Source organism: Sitophilus oryzae, unplaced genomic scaffold, assembly GCF_002938485.1.
Source record: "Sitophilus oryzae breed Bouriz unplaced genomic scaffold, Soryzae_2.0 scaffold_111_pilon_pilon, whole genome shotgun sequence".
In the NCBI taxonomy this organism is placed as follows: Eukaryota; Metazoa; Arthropoda; class Insecta; order Coleoptera; family Curculionidae; genus Sitophilus; species Sitophilus oryzae.
In genome coordinates, this window is record NW_022145749.1 from 2,155,690 (window position 1) to 2,177,130 (window position 21,441).

The 21,441-nt window shown below is 31.6% G+C and overlaps 1 protein-coding gene across 1 annotated transcript in view; it reads right to left on the reverse strand.

Moving 5' to 3' along the window:
• Positions 1-85: 85 nt before the first annotated feature.
• Positions 86-21,441, reverse strand: part of LOC115883825 (phosphatidylcholine:ceramide cholinephosphotransferase 2-like) — a 191,450-nt gene continuing 170,094 nt past the window's right edge. Inside the window, exons 5-8 of the mRNA XM_030902233.1 lie at positions 18,690-18,900; positions 6,877-7,151; positions 5,929-6,113; positions 86-3,581 (exon numbers count right to left, since the gene is read on the reverse strand). Of these exons, the coding sequence (XP_030758093.1) occupies positions 3,432-3,581; positions 5,929-6,113; positions 6,877-7,151; positions 18,690-18,900 (821 nt within the window). The 3' untranslated portion in view covers positions 86-3,431. The remainder of the gene's footprint in view (positions 3,582-5,928; positions 6,114-6,876; positions 7,152-18,689; positions 18,901-21,441) is intronic.

Genomic DNA, 21,441 nt, shown 5'->3' on the forward strand with positions numbered 1-21,441 from the left:
TCTAACACCGCCACTGCTTGAATTAAATCGTTTGCGTATTAATATAAACATGTTTCTATTGTTCTGGGACTAAATAAAATGCAAATTTAAGGAAAATAATTCTGTATTTTAACAATCATTCGAAATTATTAACATCGATAAATTTCTATCTATCATGTATTGATAATACAAACCATCACATTTTTTTGACAACCGATTTAGAAATATTAGAAAATATAACAGTGTATACTGGTTTAAATTTGTTTTTTTACCAAAAGAAACGTTTAACAATTTTAAATGTACACTGCAGTATAGTTGTTGTATCAATCGCATATATAAAGTTAACATAATCAGCATTGGTAACTACATAACTGAAAATCTTACCTTACAAATAAGTCACTTTGACATAAATACTCTTGAAAAGCGTACAAAAAATTTTGATTTACATCAACATATAGAATATATTGCATTTCATGTGAATAAATTAATTATATATTTTCTATATGTTAGTTCGAGAGTAACTTAAAAGTAATATACACATTCTTCAGTACAAATATATTAAACCATTTAATTTAACAATAATATAGGTACTAAAATTCTGATCAATTGTTCGTGGCCAGTATTGAAATAATTCCCAAAATAGATGTGTTGATTAATTAGTAAAAATTCTGATAAAATTCAATAATTTTTTTTCTTAATTCTTAAAGAATTATTTCATTATTATAGCCACAACCAAAAAAATCTTTAAAGAAAGTAATTGTGGAATGCAATCTTTATTTCTACTACATATTTATAAATATAGAAATTTCTAAAATAAAAACCATTATAGAATGTATAGGCTATAAAAATAATTTATTTATTCATTTCATCCAACGAAAAAAGTTTCACATATTGTCTTAACAACAAATTAAATAAAACTATGTGTCATAATCCAAGTGTACATCTAAGGGAAAGATTTTCTTAAATATTTGATTTCATTTTGAAAATTATTAATTTATATTTGCATTGTCTTCTATCACACATGATTGTCTTAAATAATAACTTATATTATTAATTTTAAACTTTCTAGTACAATCCATTATCATTCTTACTTAATATGTTTTAATTATTATTTACTACATATAATTATTTAACTTAAAAAGTAGTGAACTTTGAAGTATTAGTAAGAATTATAACTACTTTACATTATTTTTTTAACTAATATATTTTTATATTTTACAATTAATAATGTTTTTTATATAAAACATAAATCAAGTAGTCAAATATACCAAATAATCCAAAAAATCCCTTATGATGTATACTTAATGGATGACATCAAATATCTATGAAATGAGATTCACATTTTGTGGCTTATGAACATAACTTTTCAGTCCTTATATAAGTAGAAAATAAGCCAAAACTAAGACAGACCTGTTTTTTTTAAATAAGCAAATTCGAGGAAAATCACTAATTTACAATTTTTACAAAAAAAATATATAATATAAAGGTTTAATGAACTAAATGCGTGGTAAAAATTTAGAAGTTCAATAGTTTTACAATTCCAGTTTGCCTCATTAGTCTACTATGTGCATTATGTGGTAGATGTCAGGTCAATTTGTTCCTGCTGATTATTGTGTTTAAGTTGTACAAATTATTAGTTAAATAAATTGCACTGCACATTGCCTTATTCAATGCTAGTAGGTTATTCCTACATATTCTTGAGTTGATTACAATTAAAAACGTAATAATAGTATTTGAAATGATGTCGCTTATTAAAAATTGACATAAAATTTGTCAAAAATTAATATTTAATACAGAAATCAGTAAACTACAGTTCCTACTTTGTGTAATTCTTATTTTGTTTTCAGCAATTTAAAATATTTTTTTCGGAAATATAATCAGACACGTCAATTAGTCTTTTAAGATGGTGGAACATTCCTTGTCAACAATACTCAGCAGCAACGCAGTTTATCAAAAATCGTAAAAATGTTTTGACCATATTGGCACCATTGAACATTCACATATCAAAATTAGTGACATATATCTACGTGAAGTCTACCACCCTGTGGTCTGGTATAATTACCTGTGATTTCCCACTTTATTACAATTAGATAAATAATTAGAAAACTTAAAAAATATCAATAATTATATCTCAGCAAATATACATATATTATCTAAGTCGTCTTAAAAAATCTACTTAAAATATTCATATAAAAAGTCTTTAAGAAAAGATTTCCGGAAATATCAATTGAACTAAAATACCAGGCAAAAAATTAATTCATGTTTTGTATATATATTATATTTAACTACGTATAGTGGCCAGGCGAGAGTCGAAGCAGCCCATATTGAAAAGTTTTTAGAATTATCTGGTTATGTTTGAGAATCATCTTTCATGTGTCGCATCTCAATCTAAAATGTTTAGGCATTCAGTAGACACTGCATAGTGTGAACACAGCATAATTGAGGATTTCAAAGCGTATTTTTGTAAATTGTTTCCTTAAAGGTATATTTTAAATAAAATAAAAATACTTAAGACGTATTACTTTTTTGTGTAACTTCTGTTACAACGGCCCAAATAGAATTTATCTTTTATTATTTCAAATGCTATTGAGACTGCGTTTTTCGATGGCATATTTTGAACAAAGAATTATTATTAAGTGTAGCAATTCAGTAAACACATGAACAGATTATAGTTTCCTTATTTTTACCTGACTTAGTATTAAAATAAAAACTGAAAAATGAATTGTGCGAATAGTTAAGACCTCAGAGAAAAAATAATTATGTTCTGATACCAAAACAATATTTAAATTAAGAATTTGACCCTATTTTTAAATTAAGTACCTATTTATGCTCATTTACTTCAAATACATTAAACAACTATTTTATCTTTAAATATGGTATAGTTAATTAGACTTTGATAATACTCATATCAGTATTCTGTTACAACTTACAAGTTCTGGGTATATTGGCCACTGAAACAAAATTCACATTAATTAAAGCTATTTTTTTCGTAATATCTATTTGCATTTAAATTTTCCAGTGCTAAATAAACAAACTCAGTCTTTTAAGTTGAATTATAAATACGTCATATAAACAACCTTATTTTTGGTTCACACTATGTATGTGTATACTGTAGTTAATTTGTATTAAGAAAAAAAAAATGGATTGAGTTCTTATTATTTCCAACAATTATCTAAATTTTTGTAAATATGTGCTATATCCAATTTCACAATTATTACTTAGCTTTACATCACAGAGATTAAAACTAAGAAAACAGTTACTATTCTCTAGACAGAATATCAAGATGATTTTAGCATTATGTAAATATCTTCAAACGTAAACAAATAACCCTGTTTACACAGCACACTCAAATTAACTTTTAAGGCGCTAACACTTATCTTTATTATCACATTTATATCATTTTTTTATAAATAGTTTTTAGGTACTATTCTTTTATTTCAGCTAAATTTGCACTAACTGTCGCGGCTTTTCGAGTTCCATCTTCTCGGCCAGGGCAGGGGCCAATCGAACTGTCTCGGAATGGGCCCTCCCACGTTGCTTTCGAAGTACATAAATATTGGAAACCACCACGACCGACTCAGGAGATTATTCGAGGAAAATTGCTGAAACAAAATTAAAAAAAAAAACATTAGTACAATAGTGTTGCAGGTTGATTCTCTAAGTAGGAATATAGTAAATAAATGTAATCAGAGTTTAAATACCTGTTGAGAATTAAAAATTCTGGGGAAATGAGGACTTCGTTCACCAGAGATACCTAATCGTGAGAGTTGTTGTCATTTTAATTAACAAGTAAATTATATTTCTATTATTGTTTGGATGTCATCTGAAGAAATTCTCCCTGACTCGTTGGACAGACGGATAGACTTTAAAGGGAAAATTAAAGGCACTTGAAGAAGTGTTACTCTTTTCTAAATCTGAATTTTCCCAATTCATTTAGAAATAGTTTTAAGTACTCATGATATTTGAGAAATTTTAGATGGATAAATGCTGCCATGGTAATTGTAATTTATTTGTTAAATCTCAGCTTAGCATTCTGTAACCATTTCTTTGTACAAATAACTTTTATGACTTGTACCCGTATTTTATTGTTTTGTTACTTGACTTTGTTCATTTGACAAATATGTTTTACTTTGATTGTTTCTTATTTATATTTTTAGCTGCCGGGCCTGTTTGTGATTCCCAAAACATGTTAGTTACTCATTTTACTACAGCTGTAATAGATTATATTTAGTTTAGATATATTATTATCATTTCAGTAGTATACATGAAAGTTTTTAAAATAGCTTATATTTTTCTACACACATCTTCCTATAAACGTAAAAAACCGACAACACTGTATGCCGCTTTTAATTTTGTGTGTCTGTCAACCGGTCATTTAAATTATTCTCTCTTACACTCATTAAAATCCAGACCACATAAATTGGATGACCAGCAGGGCGTAAAATGACAGCGATCTTCATTTCATAACCATCGCTGACGCCGTTTTTTTTTTCGATCATACGGTACAATTTACTTGTAAAATAACAGGTACAACTGAACATATTTATATTCATAAAGCGCACGTAATCATAACAAATGAAAGAGAAAAAAAATCACAATTCATATCTTAGAGGGAGGGCATCAAAAATGAAAAATGACACCAAATATTTGTATTTTCTAACAATGTTGCTTAGTAGATTATGTGACATTGTAACGGTAAAAATATTCAACAAAGTTAAGTTTTTTTTCGTTTAGATTTCCCGGAGATATGTCCGGATAAATGCGGGCGCCTATTCGGAAACTCTAAATATAATATACAGGGTTCGGCAATAGGGCATCTGTAGCTGCTAGAATTAAAATCTTGGGAATTTTGTTTAAGTGCAAACCTAAAGTATGTTCTTTCAAGGGTATATTTACTCACATCTTAGGATTATGTAAAGTGATTTGAAAGGAAGCCAAAAATGCAATAATATACAGGGTATATTCCATTTAAAAAACCATCCCGATCCGCTCACACTTTTTTGAGCCACCTTGTAGAAGTTATAATATTTTCTTGAAATACATCCTCGAACATACTTTAGGTTTACACTACAACAAAATTCCCAAGTTTTTTATTCCAGGAGCTACAGATGCCTGAGGCACTATTGCCGGACCCTGTAGAAATATCCAGCAATTCTGAATTGGACACCTACTGGTAGGCGCAATAGGGAAGGCCAAGAAAAAGCTGGAGAGAGGGAGTAGATCGAGAAATAGAAGACAGAGAGAGACAATTAGACGGAAACCTCTGGCAAGATAATAACCTGTACCATAGTGAACAACCTACGCATTATCATACCTGGTTTTCTTTGTATCATGGGCAACAATGGAGACTAGAAATTGGAAGACGTCGTAGAACGTTATAACCCCCATATATACATACAAAAAATATTCAACAATTAGGACCTTACTTACTTTTTTATTCAAATGCCCGATTTGCTATTTGACCAAAAAAATAAGGAAGGAGTTTTATAATCGATTTTCGGGAATCGATATCACAACGCTCCATGTTTGGCAGTTTTGTTTGACACTTTGACACATTTGAATTTGATTTGAAATTTTATGGATTTGTTCGGCTTTTCTGACCTTATTTTATGTTATTTATTATTTATTCTACAATTATTGGTTTTGTTTAGAGGTAGTAAGTCTAGAAGGATATTTTGTGTCAGGAACTAAAATTAACAGTGACATTATTGCGAATCCCAGAAAAAGGACTATAATATTTAATATAGCAAGTTGTGTAACTGCGATAGATCTCGGTCAAAAATCGAGAGAAATAAAGGAATATTTTTCACAACTTTATAATATACATTACGTGTAGTAAAACTACTATGTGTATTACGTGTAGAGTCTACTATGAAATTCACTTAAAATTCATTTTAAATGAAAACTAGTAATACACACATGTATATGTTTATTATAATATATACTTACTTTTAGATTACTGTTATTGGCTAATGTGTGATAGATCCAAAATATTCGAGTAGTTACATAATAAGCTATTAAAACATCGACAGTATAATGCCCATGGGATAGTTGTAACATTGTAACACCAATAACACCTAAGATCCAGTACAACCAGTGGATGATTCTTAATAGAATGAACTTCTTCGGAGTATCTGTAAAAAGAACAAACAAAAAATAATTTTTGAGAATTTTTAAATTCCAATGTTACTACTATTAAGATATTATTGAGCCTTAAAGTGGTTTGATATATTAAACATTCTGAATACTTTTCAGCATTGCAGTCTTGGACACCAGAAGAATTTTTAAAGCAGAACTAAAATTTACTATTGAAATTTATTGCAATTATTACTGTAGGAGAACGACATTGCAATAAATATAATTTTTTAAGTTTTTGCAAAAAGCGTAACAGTTTTTCTTTGTTTGCCAAAATTCGAAAAAATAGACAAGATGCATCTAGAAAGTCTGCTCCTCAACTGTTGTTGTATATGGTTTTTATATATGTTGAGCCTAAAACTTCGTTAATGATGTTGTCAAATTATTATATTAAGTTTATGGTCAAATAAAACTGTAAATAAACAATCGGTTTGTTTACATTTTACTTGTATATGTTGGGCGAAGTGTACAAGATGCCGAAGCAGCTTAACAGCCGTTGCAAAAAACTCATCGCAACCTTATTAGAATATTTTTAACGGGAAAGCTGTAGTATCATGTCCCTTAAGTCCTTCATGTCCCTTAAGTGCTGTTAAGGAGGTGAGTTTAGTTCATGTAAATAAGAACTGTTTATATATTTATAATTAATTAATTTTTGATTCCTAAAATTGTTTGATTAAAAGAAAATATGTAAAAGTCGGCAACGCTGTGCCGGTCAAGCTTAATCACGTGACTAAAAGTTATTTTAGTATGATCTATACTCACATTCAGCTATAATCAAATAACTGAATACCAGAATGACGGTATGGCCGCTGTAGATGAAATCTCCGCAGAAAGTGTGTTTCCCGTTGACGGAAAGACCAAAGCCGCTCATCAGGTGCAGCACTCGCTTGGCAATGAGAATGGCTGAGGTCTCGTTGGATTTGGGCGAGCAACGGTATGTCCGGCTGGACAAAGGCAAGACGGTGACGTACATTGTAATGGCTCTGTACATGTAGAGGAGGGACATTATAAGGAATATCCTCCGGAAAATAATAAATCTGAAATAAACAATAAAATATATGAAATATTGCTTGTTTAATACGTGGGTAATTTGAGAAATATTATTTTTTCTTATATATATGGACAAGTCTCATGACTTTCAATTCCCATATCATTATGCTTCAATTAGAATATTGCTATATATATAATAATAATATTATATATATATATATATATATATATATATATATATATATATATATATATATATATATATATACTATAGTATAAATAATAACTTCTATGTCCAGCCACAGAGAATATGACAGTGACAGTTGTGTCTGTCATTTTAATTTACAGGTAAATTGTATTTTCTATCGGTTTTAGGATGCGGTCTGTCGAAATCTTCAGCAGGGCAGACTATAGCGGTCATCGAGGGGTAAACTGCTGGTCTATTTTGGTTTGGGTTCCCAGTTGAAAACTTGTCCATCCCGGGCAAGCCTTCCCAAAAATTCGGACAAAATCCGGACGTCATATCGGCAAATATACATTTATAACTTTTTTTAAATACAGTTAAAACTTACGCAATAAAACAACGAATTTACACTGCTGCATTTGTCGACAATTTTTTAAGCAACTAAATTTATTAAAACTAATATATTATTTTGCATTATTCGGAAATTTTTAATGGAACATTAAAATCCGGACGCTTATAAAAAATCCGCACCGACCCAACCGGATGTAGTGAAAATCCGGACATGTCCGGATTAATGCGGACCTCTGGTAACCCTATTTTGGTGTATAAGATGTTGGCATTACTTCGTATTAGTGGTATTACTCAATGGTTTTATTAAATTGCACTTATATATGTACATATTTATTGTCCGGACACGTAAAAGTAAAATGACATTTATGGAGCCTACTTTGCTTTATATCTCTCACGATTGAAAAAAAAGAAACGCCATTGATAGACCGGAATTTAATAACTAGAATATTCTCAAAACAAGTAGGAGAAGTATGAGCGGCATTTCCTTAAGTTCTTAAGGTTAATTTCTCAGGGTAAATGTTAAGGGTAAGGTTAGGACTAATACTCGAAGTATGAACCCACCATTAATCAATATCCTGAATGCTCGATTTTGAAAAATGAGTAACTTGTCAAGTTGCCACGCTAATTTATTAAACAATTCGAGAAATCTATAGTAATTCCTATAGCAGAATTCTATTCTTATAGAATAGAAAAGAGACCTTGCTGCAAATTCATTTTATTTTAAGATTGTAACATAACATCTGTTGAATGCTTTTTATTTAATTAAAACAACACTTCAACGTGTTGTTTTTCATCATGATTGTCTGAGAAATTCAATTAAGATATCAGTTCGACTTTACATCAACAAAATTGCTAATTTTAACTGCAAAAACATATCAAGATTATGTTTTACGTCAGTAGATATTGCCAAAATGTTACATTTATTACACACAATAATAAATACAATATTTATATCAAAATTCAATATGAAAATATTATTCACTTTCAATAATACTTTAAAAGTAAAATTATTTGTAAATAATAAAAAAAATATCCTGGTGTTTTTATTGAAATTATATATTTGACTCTATAATCAATTGCAGAATGTGGTATTACCGTTAATATCAATAATAATTGAAGAAAATTTTTATGTTGTTGAGTTATTACTTCGTTTGACATTTGGTTTAACTATAATTTCATCAATTTTCCACACGCAAACGTCGCGTCGCTTGCTGTAATAAGTATGTTTAACATTGATTTTAATATATCCTTCTTCGTCCAAAAAATACCATGTCTTAACAATATAGAAAAAAACATTATAACTATCAATCCTGGCTGTAATTATATACCGGGTGCGTCTAAAAAGTGGCTCACCCCTATAACTTTTTTTATTTTTTCAGTTAAAAAAACAAGATTTGGTATGTTAGTATATGACATAAATTAGGATTGATTGACGTATTCAATTGTTTTCGGTCACGTCGTGTTTCACCGGAAATGACTACATTTTTTGATTTTTAAATGGCACCCTCGATATTTTTTTACTTTATTAGATAGAAAATAACACTGTGAACTGTGAATACACTGACATCATAAATGTCAACTTTTGACATTTTCGCATATGGCTTATTTGAAATTATAACTTGCGGTTCGTTACGAAAATTTGACTCGAAATACCAAGTGTGTGGTATCAAATTATTCGTAAAAATGCTTTTTATGCTTTTTCCAAATATGCTAATGAGCCACCCTCATTCCATTCCAAATATTGAGATATGATTAAAAATACGATTTGAGCATTTTCTAACTGGCCAGAACAAGACACTAAAATCATTAGACGATCAAATCTATTTTTCCAAGGCTCCTTGATTACGGATTAGTGTTTTTAACACAGCCATGGCACTCCAGATTGAATTTTAAAATACCGATTTTTTAATAAGCGAGAATGTCAAAAGCTGACATATGATGTGTCATTCTATTCAAAATGTCATTTTCTATCGAATAAAGCAAAAAAATACCGAGGGTGCCATTTAAAAATCAAAAGTTGTAGTCATTTCCGGTGAAACAGGATGTGACCAAAAACAACTGAATACGTCAATCAATCCTATTTTATATATATATATGTCATACACCAAATATTGGTGATACCAAATCTCGTTTTTTATCTGAAAAAATAAAAAAAGTTATAGGGGTGAGCCACTTTTGAAACGCACCTGGTATTGGCTATAAAATGTTGCAGTGTTATACTTTATTTGTTCAGTGGATTTGTGTGGTGATGAACAGTTTTTAATTCAATTTTATATTTTGTTAAGAAATTTCTATATACAAAATTGACAAAATAAAAACACTAAATCACCACAATACACCAAAACACTTTTACTTTTACACTGGACGCGCGTTTCGCTAACCATGTTAGCATCATCAGCAGATGATTATAAACTAAAGTACAATCTACAAGTTGAGCGTTTATATATTCGCCCAGTGGGCACCGAGTGGGCGTGGCAAAAGCTAGCCAACCGAGTCAGAGCCAACTGAGCGTAACAGTTAGATTTCCGCCACTAGAGAAGTAGGAACAAAGAACTTGAAGGAATTGGACCGTTGTCTCTGTTCATACTATCTTTACATTTATTAATTCTGATTTACGTATACAACCTCCATTTAACTCCAAACACTTAACTAAACGTCCAGGTACACCCGAAACTAGGTCGACACCAAAATGTTCAGTGACAACTGAGCGAATCAAATCTTGTTTATTTCGTGGAGCTGCTCGTTCCACTTTAATCTTCATTAGTTCCCATATGTTTTCAATGGGACTAAGGTCTGGTGAAGCTGCTGGCTATGGAATTGTTGCCAAATGGTGTTCTTGCATCCAAGCTTGAGTAGAGGCAGAGGTATGACATCTTGCATTATCCTGCTGAAAACACCACCCCTCTGGATATAAAACATGAACCGTTTCAAGAAGAAAACCATTTAAAATATCACAATATTTTGCACTATTAATAGTTCCATCAACTATACACAGAGGTGTAGCACCACGCTGAGATATTGCTTCCCAAACCATTATTTTAGTGGGGAATTTTGAAACTTGAACGGTAACATTTTGTTTTGATAGGATTTTGAGGTGGTTTCCACCAAGCTGGAAACAACTTTCGTCAGAAATAAAAACATTATTAAAATTATCTTCTTGAAAACGTTGACAAAAATCCATATTTCGCTGCCTTTGTAGAGGTGTTATTGCAGGGATTTTATTTTGGCTTCCTTGATATGTAGCCTTGTCTTTTCAGTGACATGCGGACGGTTTGGTTTGGTTTGATTTGGAATGCGAAATTTATTAAGGAACATAATTAAGTATGTAATTAATTAGTATTTGGGCGGAAATAATGGTGGTATATTTAATTAATGGTATACTCTTTTATAAAGATTTAGATAGTTTTCTTTTTGCATACAAATGGGCTAGTAATATTATCATTTTTCTAAAAACGATAATATTACTAGCCTGTACATTTTGTATCTTTGTTGCTTTAAAAACAATCTAAAATGTCAATATTCCGTGGGTATATTGATAAATGAGGTCTAAATTATAAGAAAATGCATTTTATACGAAAACTTGAAGGGTTAGGTAAAAAGTGCCGTAATACAATTTGATAGACAATTAAATTGTGCATCTAATTCTCCTAAAATATACAGGGCGTTCCATTCAAACTAAACAAGTTATTGCCGTTTAAAGCTTGAAATAATTTAAAATACATTTTTAGACACTCTGTATGAGGTAACCCAATAACTGATCAATAAATAGACTTCAGTAAATATTTAGTATTAAAATCTTTGATACCCTTGGAGAAATGAAGCCTTAAAATTTTGTCTGCAATTTCACAAAATTGAAAATATTTCAAAAACGGTCAGGTTTAAGTGTGATAAACCTTAATCAAATTTACCTATATTTTAATCGTAGAAACTAAAAATGTATTAATATACAGGGTGTTCCATTTAAAAAAATACAACTTTGATATTTTTTATTTATTTGGGACACTCTGTATCTTGTAAAAATATTTTTAAATTGTAGCTCTAATAGTCCTGCAACGAACCCAAAACTTATTTAAAAAATCTAATCGTTTAGCTACAATACTCCGTGTCGTATGTGGTGAACAACCCTGTAGACAGATAAGATATAATAATTTTTCGTAAAAAAATGCTTTCTTAATATTCTAATGAGCCACCCTTGTTCCATTTGAAAAAATTGAGATATGATTAAAAGCACGATTTGGGCATCTTTTAACCGACCAGAAGACAAGACACTAAAAACATTAGACGATCAAATCTATTTTTCCAAGGCTTCTTAATTAAAAATTAGTGTTTTTAATAACACAGCCATGGCACTCTAGATTGAAATTTAAAATACAATTTTGTTCAAAGTGAAAATGTCAAAAGTTGATATATGATATGTCATTCTATTCAGAGTGTCATTTTCTATCGAATAAAGTAACAAAATACCGACGGTGCCATTTAAAAATCAAAAGCTGAAGTCATTTCCGGTGACACAGGAAGTGACCGAAAACAATTGAATACGTCAATCAATCCTAACTTATGTCATATACTAACATACCAAATATCGTTTTTTTATCTGAAAAAATAAAAAAGTTATAGGGGGTGAGCTACTTTTGAGATGCACCCGGTATATTCTTATAACTAAATGTCACTATATTTCAGTTGTTAATTAATAGTGGCAATATATCCAGACTTTTTTCCAGAAACGAACACACCACAAAGGTATACACATTATTTAGGAAGATTTGTCTAGCAATATGAAAAAAATATTCCATTATTTACCAGTCCTATATTTAACGGAACTTAGCATTATTGACGAAATAAAATTACTAAATGATATACTAAGATTTAACAAATATTTATCGATGTCATGATAGATGAATAAGTGTCAAGACGGAACTTGATGATGTCTAAGTAATAATGTATTAAAACTTAAAAAATATTACGAAATATCCTGAAAACTAGGATAATAACTATTCATGTAATGATATATAATGGTTATTTTCCCAAACAAAAAACAAAGAATAAGAAAAACTATTAGAAATGACGAAATAAAAAAAACGTAAAAACGTTTAGAAAACTGTCCTAGCAACAGGTTGCGGTAGTCGTTATATCCATAGAAAACTCCTAATCATTAGCTTATAAAACAATAAACTTGTAATTTCTAACCACAATTTCTCTTGACGGATGATAATCAAAGACCAAAATGGCATTCAGTCAAGAGAAACTGTGATTGGAATTGAAAAGTTTTCTAAGCTAATTATTAGGTTTTCTCTATGGTTGACCTTATAAGTTGCAGTTGATCTTATATAAGGGTTCCGTACGGAACCCTCATCATCATCATCAATCATGAACCAGCCATTTAAGTCCACTGCTGGACATAAGTCTCCCTCGTTTGCTTCCATAACTCCCTGTCTTCAACTATTTGCATTCCGTTATTGTGGACACACTTTTAATTTTCGCTGACTTACAAATCTGTTAGCCAATTTGCGAAACCCTAGGCGCGGATTCTGTCGTCCTAATGCCACTAAAGCGTTCAAATTTGTTTTCGCGAATCTTACGCGGTCTTCCTGAAACTGGTCCATGCTTCATATCTGTGCCATTTTTTATCCTCTTTGTTGTCTCATATACTGCACTTTTTCCGAGTTCAGTCAATTGCACTAATTTTTTAACGTTTCGAAAACGTTTTCTATACAAATATTCCACCATTTCTCTCTTTTTTACTTGTGACATTATTTCTCAAATCTTGAGCCGGTTTAAAATCAACAATATTTGACAGATGGTGTTGCCATGCGATTTTGGTCATAGCCTACTATCGGTACAACCTACGTGATGGTTTACTATTGTCTTAGAGTGTTACAGAGAAAAAAATACATCAAAATTAGGAAAAATATAAAATTCCGGATACTTTCTAGACGGACTATACTTAATAACTATTATGGCAGTAGAAAGTTATCCAAAATAAACAGAATAATTGAAATACATAAGATAATTCCACTACCCAATATAATAAATTCTTAGTTGATAATAAAGAAATTCTTATCTGATGCTGCTTTTATGCATCATAACACCAATATTTATTATCTATTCTGTATTCTAATTAACAATAAGGAAACAGCGCCAGCCGGCGGTCTGTACAATGGTTTTATTGTCAATGGAGATATTCCTGGTTATTACATAAAGCAATTAAATATATCTATACAAAAATGAATCTTAAAACGCGCGATAGAAAAAAAAAGTGCTTTTTAAACAGTCATTCCAACGACTTTGAGTAAAATTCCGAGATAATGCAATTAGTCAGAAAAAAAAATTCCGAAAAATTAAAGAGTCATAAAAATCTGTGGCAAGAATTGAATTTACAATACCTAGCGCAATTAATGTTTGGCCTTGAAATTCAGTATCTGAACACATTTTTAACCACAAGTAAACCAAAGTTTTTGATAACAAAAAAGTTGTTATTCATTTAGAAGAATAATTAGTTTACATAAATATTTTTTGGTTTTCTTATAGTGTGAAATAAAAATATTACACAAAAATATTTACCAAGCTCATTTTTCTATTTGAATATGAGTGATTATTTTTTTACAAAAGTGACACATGCTCGTTGTGTAAAAAATTGTTTGAAGAATAAACTTTCATTCAAGTACCAGTCTACTTTTTGTCTCTTTCTAAGAAATATATTTAAAGACTATATGGTTAATAGCCCATTTACTCAATGAGTGGAAAGTGAAGCCAAACAAATGAAATGGGAATATCAATCTTGCATAAGTCTATCCTTTTGGTTCAACGCGATTTTTATGCGCACGCCCCAAATAAAACGATCTGATTCGTCTACTTCATAGATGAATACTGTCACCGGCTGTTACCTGACCGCGCACTGTTTTAAACTCTAATATATAATATATTGTTTTTTTTTCGTAATGGCATTATTTCAACCTGTTATTTTAGATATTCTTGAAATATAGATATATCTATCCATTTATTTTGAGATTAAATTTAAATCTATAAGTGAAGGCGCAAACTGATCGCGAAGCGCTTGCGTAGTTCAAAGCCGTTGAACCAAAAGAACCGACTAATGCGGATTTTGTATAGTTCCATATCAAAAATTTGGCTTCAATTTCTGTGCCTGACTAGCCATATAGCCTTTAAATATATTTGCTTTTGAGATAATTTCCAATACCATTATCTTAAGCCCGTCTACACATGACGTTTCACTTTCCAGTTTTGCCTGCAGTCAAAATGGAAGACCGTCTAGGGGACTAACTGACGGGAGTTCTGTAGACGGCCTTCCCTCTAGACATAACATTTTATGACTAGACGGAATAAAGGCTAGCGTATAGTATACTATCCCGGTCACTTCATCTGCGTGGTCTGTATTTTAATGCATGCGACAGAGATAAATAAAAATGACCGGTTGATAGACAGAGAGACAAAATAAAAAGCGGTATACAGTGTTGCCGGTTTTTAAATTTGTAGGAAATGTGTGTAGAAAAAAATAACTAACTATTTTAAACACTTTTATGTTACTGAAATACAGATAATATATCTCAGCTAAATAATATTTTATTATATTATAATCTATTACGGCTGTAGTAAAATAAACAACTAATTGTGAAAAATAAAGTTCCAACCTTATATGCAACATTTTTCGTAAAGGCCTACTTGTGCGGTTTGAAATTTTGATGCAATATCCGGCAATACCGCACAGAAGAAATCTAATCTCTAATATATGTATGTCATATACTAACATACTAAATATCGTATTTTTATCTGAAAAAACAAAAAAGTTATACGGGTGGGCCACTTTTGAGACTCACCCGGTATGTATAGGACGTTTCACCTGCGATTTGATTAATTACAGCATTGTTTTAGTGAATTTGAAAAAAACATGCAATTTTACTATATAATATTTATGGTTTAAATTTTATTTGTAAAGACGCAAATCTAATTATGTAAATATTATGCAGTATGTCCTCGGATTGTCTTTACAAGAGGAAAAAATATTTTCTTATTAACATTTTTAACTATTATTTTTTTTCACGATTCTATCGGTTGTACCATGACGTGTCGCATGTCGCCGGAATATTTCCATTCAAGGCTCCATGTTCATTACTCTGCGAACTATGTTCACCGTACCCAAAATAGCTGCTTTAATACATTGACTTATGATATTTTTTGGTAGCTTCAGCTCCTTTAAGTTCTTCTCAAAATCAATGTGAACCAGACCATTGCTTGAAATGATGAGTGGTATTACTCGGGTTGCTTTTAGATGATAGGTTTGCCTCATATCGAAAGCCAGGTCTTGATACTTCGAAATTTTTTCCCTTGCAGTTTTGACTAAGTTGTGATCTAGTGGTACAGCTACGTCGATTAAGTAGGCTTTCTTTTCGTTTTTATCTCTCCAAACAATGTCCGGCTTATTATGAACTACTGATCTGTCTGTCTGTATTTGCGTATTCCAGTATACTTTATGATGTTCGTTTTCCTCTAATTCTGCTGGCCTGTATTCATAATATTTCTTTTCAGGGTTCTTGATTTTTAGGTACTTTAGCATTTCCAGGTGTATAATCTTTGCTATGTGTCATTCCGTGTAGTGGACTGACGCAAGACTCTCACATCCAGAGCTGATGTGTTGGATGGATTCGCTAATCTTATGACATACTCTACATTTGTGAGTTGGTATGTTTTGTTTTAAAATATGCCTCCTATACGCTCTAGTGCTAACCACTTGATCTTGTATTGCACATTGCACATATGAAGCCCTCGGTTTCTCCTATGAGGTAAGGAATTGTACAGATCCACTTTTATCAATTCCTTCTGCCTGGCTTTCGTTGGCATACCTTCCATGCAGGGCCTTCCCTCGAAGTTTCCTCAGCTGTTCCTGAACCGATGGAACTACCGTTGGGATATGGGAAGCTAGGTTCAAGGAAGACTCGCCTCGGTCAATCTCGCATATTGCTCGATGAAGGTAAGTATCCCTTTGCATAAAATAGGTTGCTAGTTTGTTATTTTGTCTGTTGCATGCTGTTTCAACATTGATAAGTCCTCTCCCTCCATGGATCCTGGGGAGATACAACCTGATTTCTGAAGACGACTGATGGTGCAATCTGAACTGTGATAGTGTTCTCCTAGTAGCTCTGTCTATTTCCTGCAGCTCTGTTTTGGACCATTTCAAGACTCCGTATGTGTGTGTGCCAGGACAGGAATTGCACATCTATTGACTGCTGCAATCTTCTGTCTGCCCGGTAAGTATGTTTTACAAACTGTTTTCACTCTGTTTAGGTAAGTATTTTTCATTCTGGTCTTCATTTCCTTATCCTTGATCTGCCCCGTTTGTAACATTCCAAGATATTTGTATGCAGATGTTTTTAATGTCTCTATCTCTGTACCATCCATTAGTGTAACATTGTCATGATTTATCAGCTTACCTTTTTTGTAGTGTACAGTAGCACATTTAGATGAGCCAAATTCCATATGGCTGAAACGGGATACCAATTCCAACAGACTTTGAAGCTGCTCGTGTTGTTTGCATATACCTTAAGATCGTCCATGTACATAAGATGATTTAGTACTACTTTGTTTCGCTTGGTGATCTTGTAGCCTAGGTTGCTGTTTGAAAGTATCTTATTCAAAGGGTTTAAGGCCAAACAAAACCAGACCGGACTCAGGCTGTCACCCTGGAATATACCTCGGTTGATCTTTATGGTTCTCGTTTCGTATGTATGTTTCGGTCCAGCCACAATTAGTTTTGTATTCCATAGTGTCATTGCATGACTGAGAAACTCTGTAACTTTTGGATTAATCTTATAAATTTCCAAAACATTTTTAAGCCAAGAATGAGGAACAGAGTCATATGCTTTCTTATAGTCGATCCAGGCAGCTGACATATGCCTCTGTTTATCTTGGACCTGCCGTCCTACTACATTGTCTATCACTAGAAGTTCTTGACAGCCTTTTGATCCTCGACGGCATCCATTCTGTTCGATAGCTATTATGTTATTGTATCCAGATGCATTGTTATTTTGTTACATAATATCTTTGTGAGGAGTTTATATAGGTTGGACAGGCAAGTAATAGGTCTGTATTCTTTTGGGTCTTGAGTGTTTTCTGATTTTGGGATCATAATAGTCTTTCCCATACATATCTCTTTAGGAAGCTCTTCCGGATGGTCGATTAAACGTTGAGAATGTGTTGCTAAATGTCCGTGCAATGCCGAGAAATGTTTTAGCCAAAAGTTATGTAATTTATCTGTCCCAGGTGTTTTCCAGTTTTGCGTTGTTGCTATAGCTTTTTGAACATCTTCTTTCTCTATCTTTATATCAGCCATCTGTTCCAGTTCCTGGTTTCTATCTTCCTCCTCTGCTAACCAGTATTCGTCGGAATGGTTCACACCTTGTCCCCACATACTATTCCAGAATTTGCACATGTCTTCTTTTGCTGGCAGTCCATTATTTGAAATTTTTGTTTCTTCGTTGAGTCTCCTATAGAACTTTTTCTGGTCTTTTTCAAATAATCTCAAGTGCTCTTTACGTTTGTTAGATTCGCGATATCGTCTTATTTTTGTTCCCATGGTGGCTGCCTTTTGTTTTAAGCGGTCTAGGTACACTAGTGCTAAGGCTCTTCTGTCTGGGGCACGTGGTGGGATTTTTGCTTCTTTCAATAACAGTTTTTCAGCGTTATTATTATTATTATGTTATAAAACACAATGATCTCGCCAGTTGTCTTGACTATCTTCCATCTTAAAGGTGAGTTTATATGCATCCGTAATGCCTCGTCCGTTGTTCCGTCATTCAAATCCTATTTGAGTATAAGCTGTCATTTTTTAAATAAACCAATTAATTGCATAAAATCAACGATGGACGATGTAATACAAATGTAAACACACCCTAATTTAGTTCAAATAAAACGGTGCGTTTTTTTTTATTTTTTGACTGAAGAAGTAAAGCCGGCAAGTAAAACGAAGTGTAGACAGACGGGGCTTTACACCTCCGATTTCGAATATAGAAATCTGTATATAAATATTGTTGCTTACCTGTACTTATGAAATACCATGGCTATAATACAAGAATTTACACAAAATATGATTATGTACTCTGAAACGTAGAGCGCCCAGTCGTACGCAGGTACATTATCGAGGAACACATCGGGAAGGGGCCCGTACACGTCCCTGTCTGGAACCCGTTCGTGTACCAAACTCAGAGACGTCAGCGTGAGGATGAAGTTAAAGCACATTATTATGAAAGCTGAAACATAAGTGATATAATTAGTTTTTCGTACAGCTGGTTCCAAAAAAAATGAATACGACTCTTTACACATTTTTTTCGAACATTCGGGCAGTGTATATTCGTGTCAAGTATTTTGACATTTTAAGGTTATTGTGACATTGTATAAAACAACTTTGCTTTTGACAAAGTGGCAGATACATTTTTCAGAACGTCAACATGACATGCGTAGAGAAATGGGGGACTGGTATCATAGAATATACTGCCCGAAATAATAAAAATATGTTTTAAATCGTATTCAATTTTATTGGAACCAGCTGTACACCTTTGCAAATTATTGTGTCCCACTTTTGCCTTTTTAATTTTTTTTCAGTTAAAATATTCATTAAACAACAAATAATGTAGTATCAAAAATTGCATACAGCGTGTCCCAGGCTGAGCGTGCATTAGAAGTATCTAGAGAACTACAATATCAAGCTCGGATATTTTTTGCACATCATAGTTCCACATCGAGATCTGTCGATTAAAAATATTTTCAATATGGCGGCACTTCCAGGAATACCGGAAGTTAACAGCAACTTTCTTATTTTAAATGGGTGCCCCCATTTTTTATTACATACTTAAATTCGCTGTAAAATTTTATGAATTTTGATGTTAAACACTCTATACCTAACATTGACCGCTTTTGAGAAAAAAAATATTTAAAATTTTTAAACGAAAAAAACTGCCTGTCAAAAATATGTGTATAGCCTAAACGTCAAACTTAGTGATTACCACAGCCACTGTGCCATAAAGAGAAAACATGTGGCTATCTATTTCAAAAATTAAATTGTTCGAATGTCATCTAATAATGGCCGCAGCTGTCATTTTTCATCATTTCTTTCAAATGGAAACCCATTTGTTTTATTTCACTAGTGAAAAGACTTTTCAATTCGTTACTTTTTGACTACACATGTTCCTATACCTAAAAAATCGTTTTTAAGTTATTTAAGATTTAGTTTTAAAGTGTATATTTTTCTTGATTTTAACCAGTAGCCTATGACTTTAAACGTCAAGCGATGTAAAACAATAGATCTGGCCATATCATATTGTGACGCTTTGTTCAAAAAGCAGCATCATTTATCATTTCCGAGCCGACTTTGCGCTGTTTTTTTTTTCGATCATACGGAATATTATTAATAATATCAACTATCAGATATCACTAAAGAGCGAAAATACGAGACGTATTTTTATAAATACACTTTATAAACTCTCAAGCAGGCAGTATTTATAATATAGGAAATTCAAATGATTCGTTTTCTGACAGATGGAAATAAATTGTCTGACCGTTTGACATTTAATGTCAAAGGAAGCTAGATAAAATGAAGAAAAATATACGTTTTCAAATTAAATCTTAAATAACTTAAAAATTATTAGATTTATTTTAGGTATAGGAACATGTATAGTTAAAAAGTAACGAATTGAAAAACCTTTTCATCAGTGAAATAAAAAAGTGGGTTTCCATTTGAAAAAAATGATTTATGATTATTTTTTAATCGCTCAATTCCATGACAGCTACCGCCATTATTATATGACATTTGAACAATTTAATTTTGGTAATAGATAGCCACATGTCTTCTCTTTATGTCACAGTGGTTAACATTTAGTATTCTGTGGTAATCACCAATTTCAGGTACCTTTTTTCGTCCAAAAATTTTAAATATTTTTTTTCTCAAAAACGGTTAATGTTATGATATAGAGCGTTTAACATCAATAGTCATAGAAATTTACAGAGAATTTAAGTATGTAATAAAAAATAGGGGCACCCATTTAAAATAAGAAAGTTGCTGTCAACTTCCGGTATCTCTGGAAGTGCCGCCATATTGAACATATTTTTAATCGATAGATCTCGTTGCAAAACAATGATGTGCAAAAAATCTCCGACCTAGATTTTGTGGTTCTCTAGAAACTTCTAATGCACGCTCAGCCGGGGACAACCTGTATATTCCTAGTTTTTGTTATAAAGTACCATACGATAAAAAAAGGTTCATCAGAATGGCTTGGAAATGACAATCGCTGTCATTTTATACGTAAAATTATATGGGGATTATATTTGATTTTTTGTATAATCCACATTGCCTATACTATCACAAACCTTTACTCAACTTTTTGAATAATGATAATTGAGGTGCTCTTAAATCTGGATATATTTGATTTGATAATTTCTTCTCGTTAAAAAATATTTTAAGCTGCTCCAATGCAATAAATCATATTTATAAATTCGTCACATTAAAATTCATTCTTCAATTTATTAATTAAGAGGTCTTTTTACTTTGTTGTAGATAGATATGCAACTTTTAATGATAGATTCCTTCTAATGAAAGAAGAGCAAAAGTCAAATCTGTTATATTCTCCTCGTTTAAAAAAAAACACAGTTTTCTCATTAAATGTCGATTTCGAGTATATGTAAAGGAAGTGCTTATTAAAAGAAAAAGATCAAACAAAACTTTGTTCGATTATGATACAAAATAGAGGGTGTTTCATTTAAAATAGCTGAGAAAAATATAACATTTAGTTTTGAGT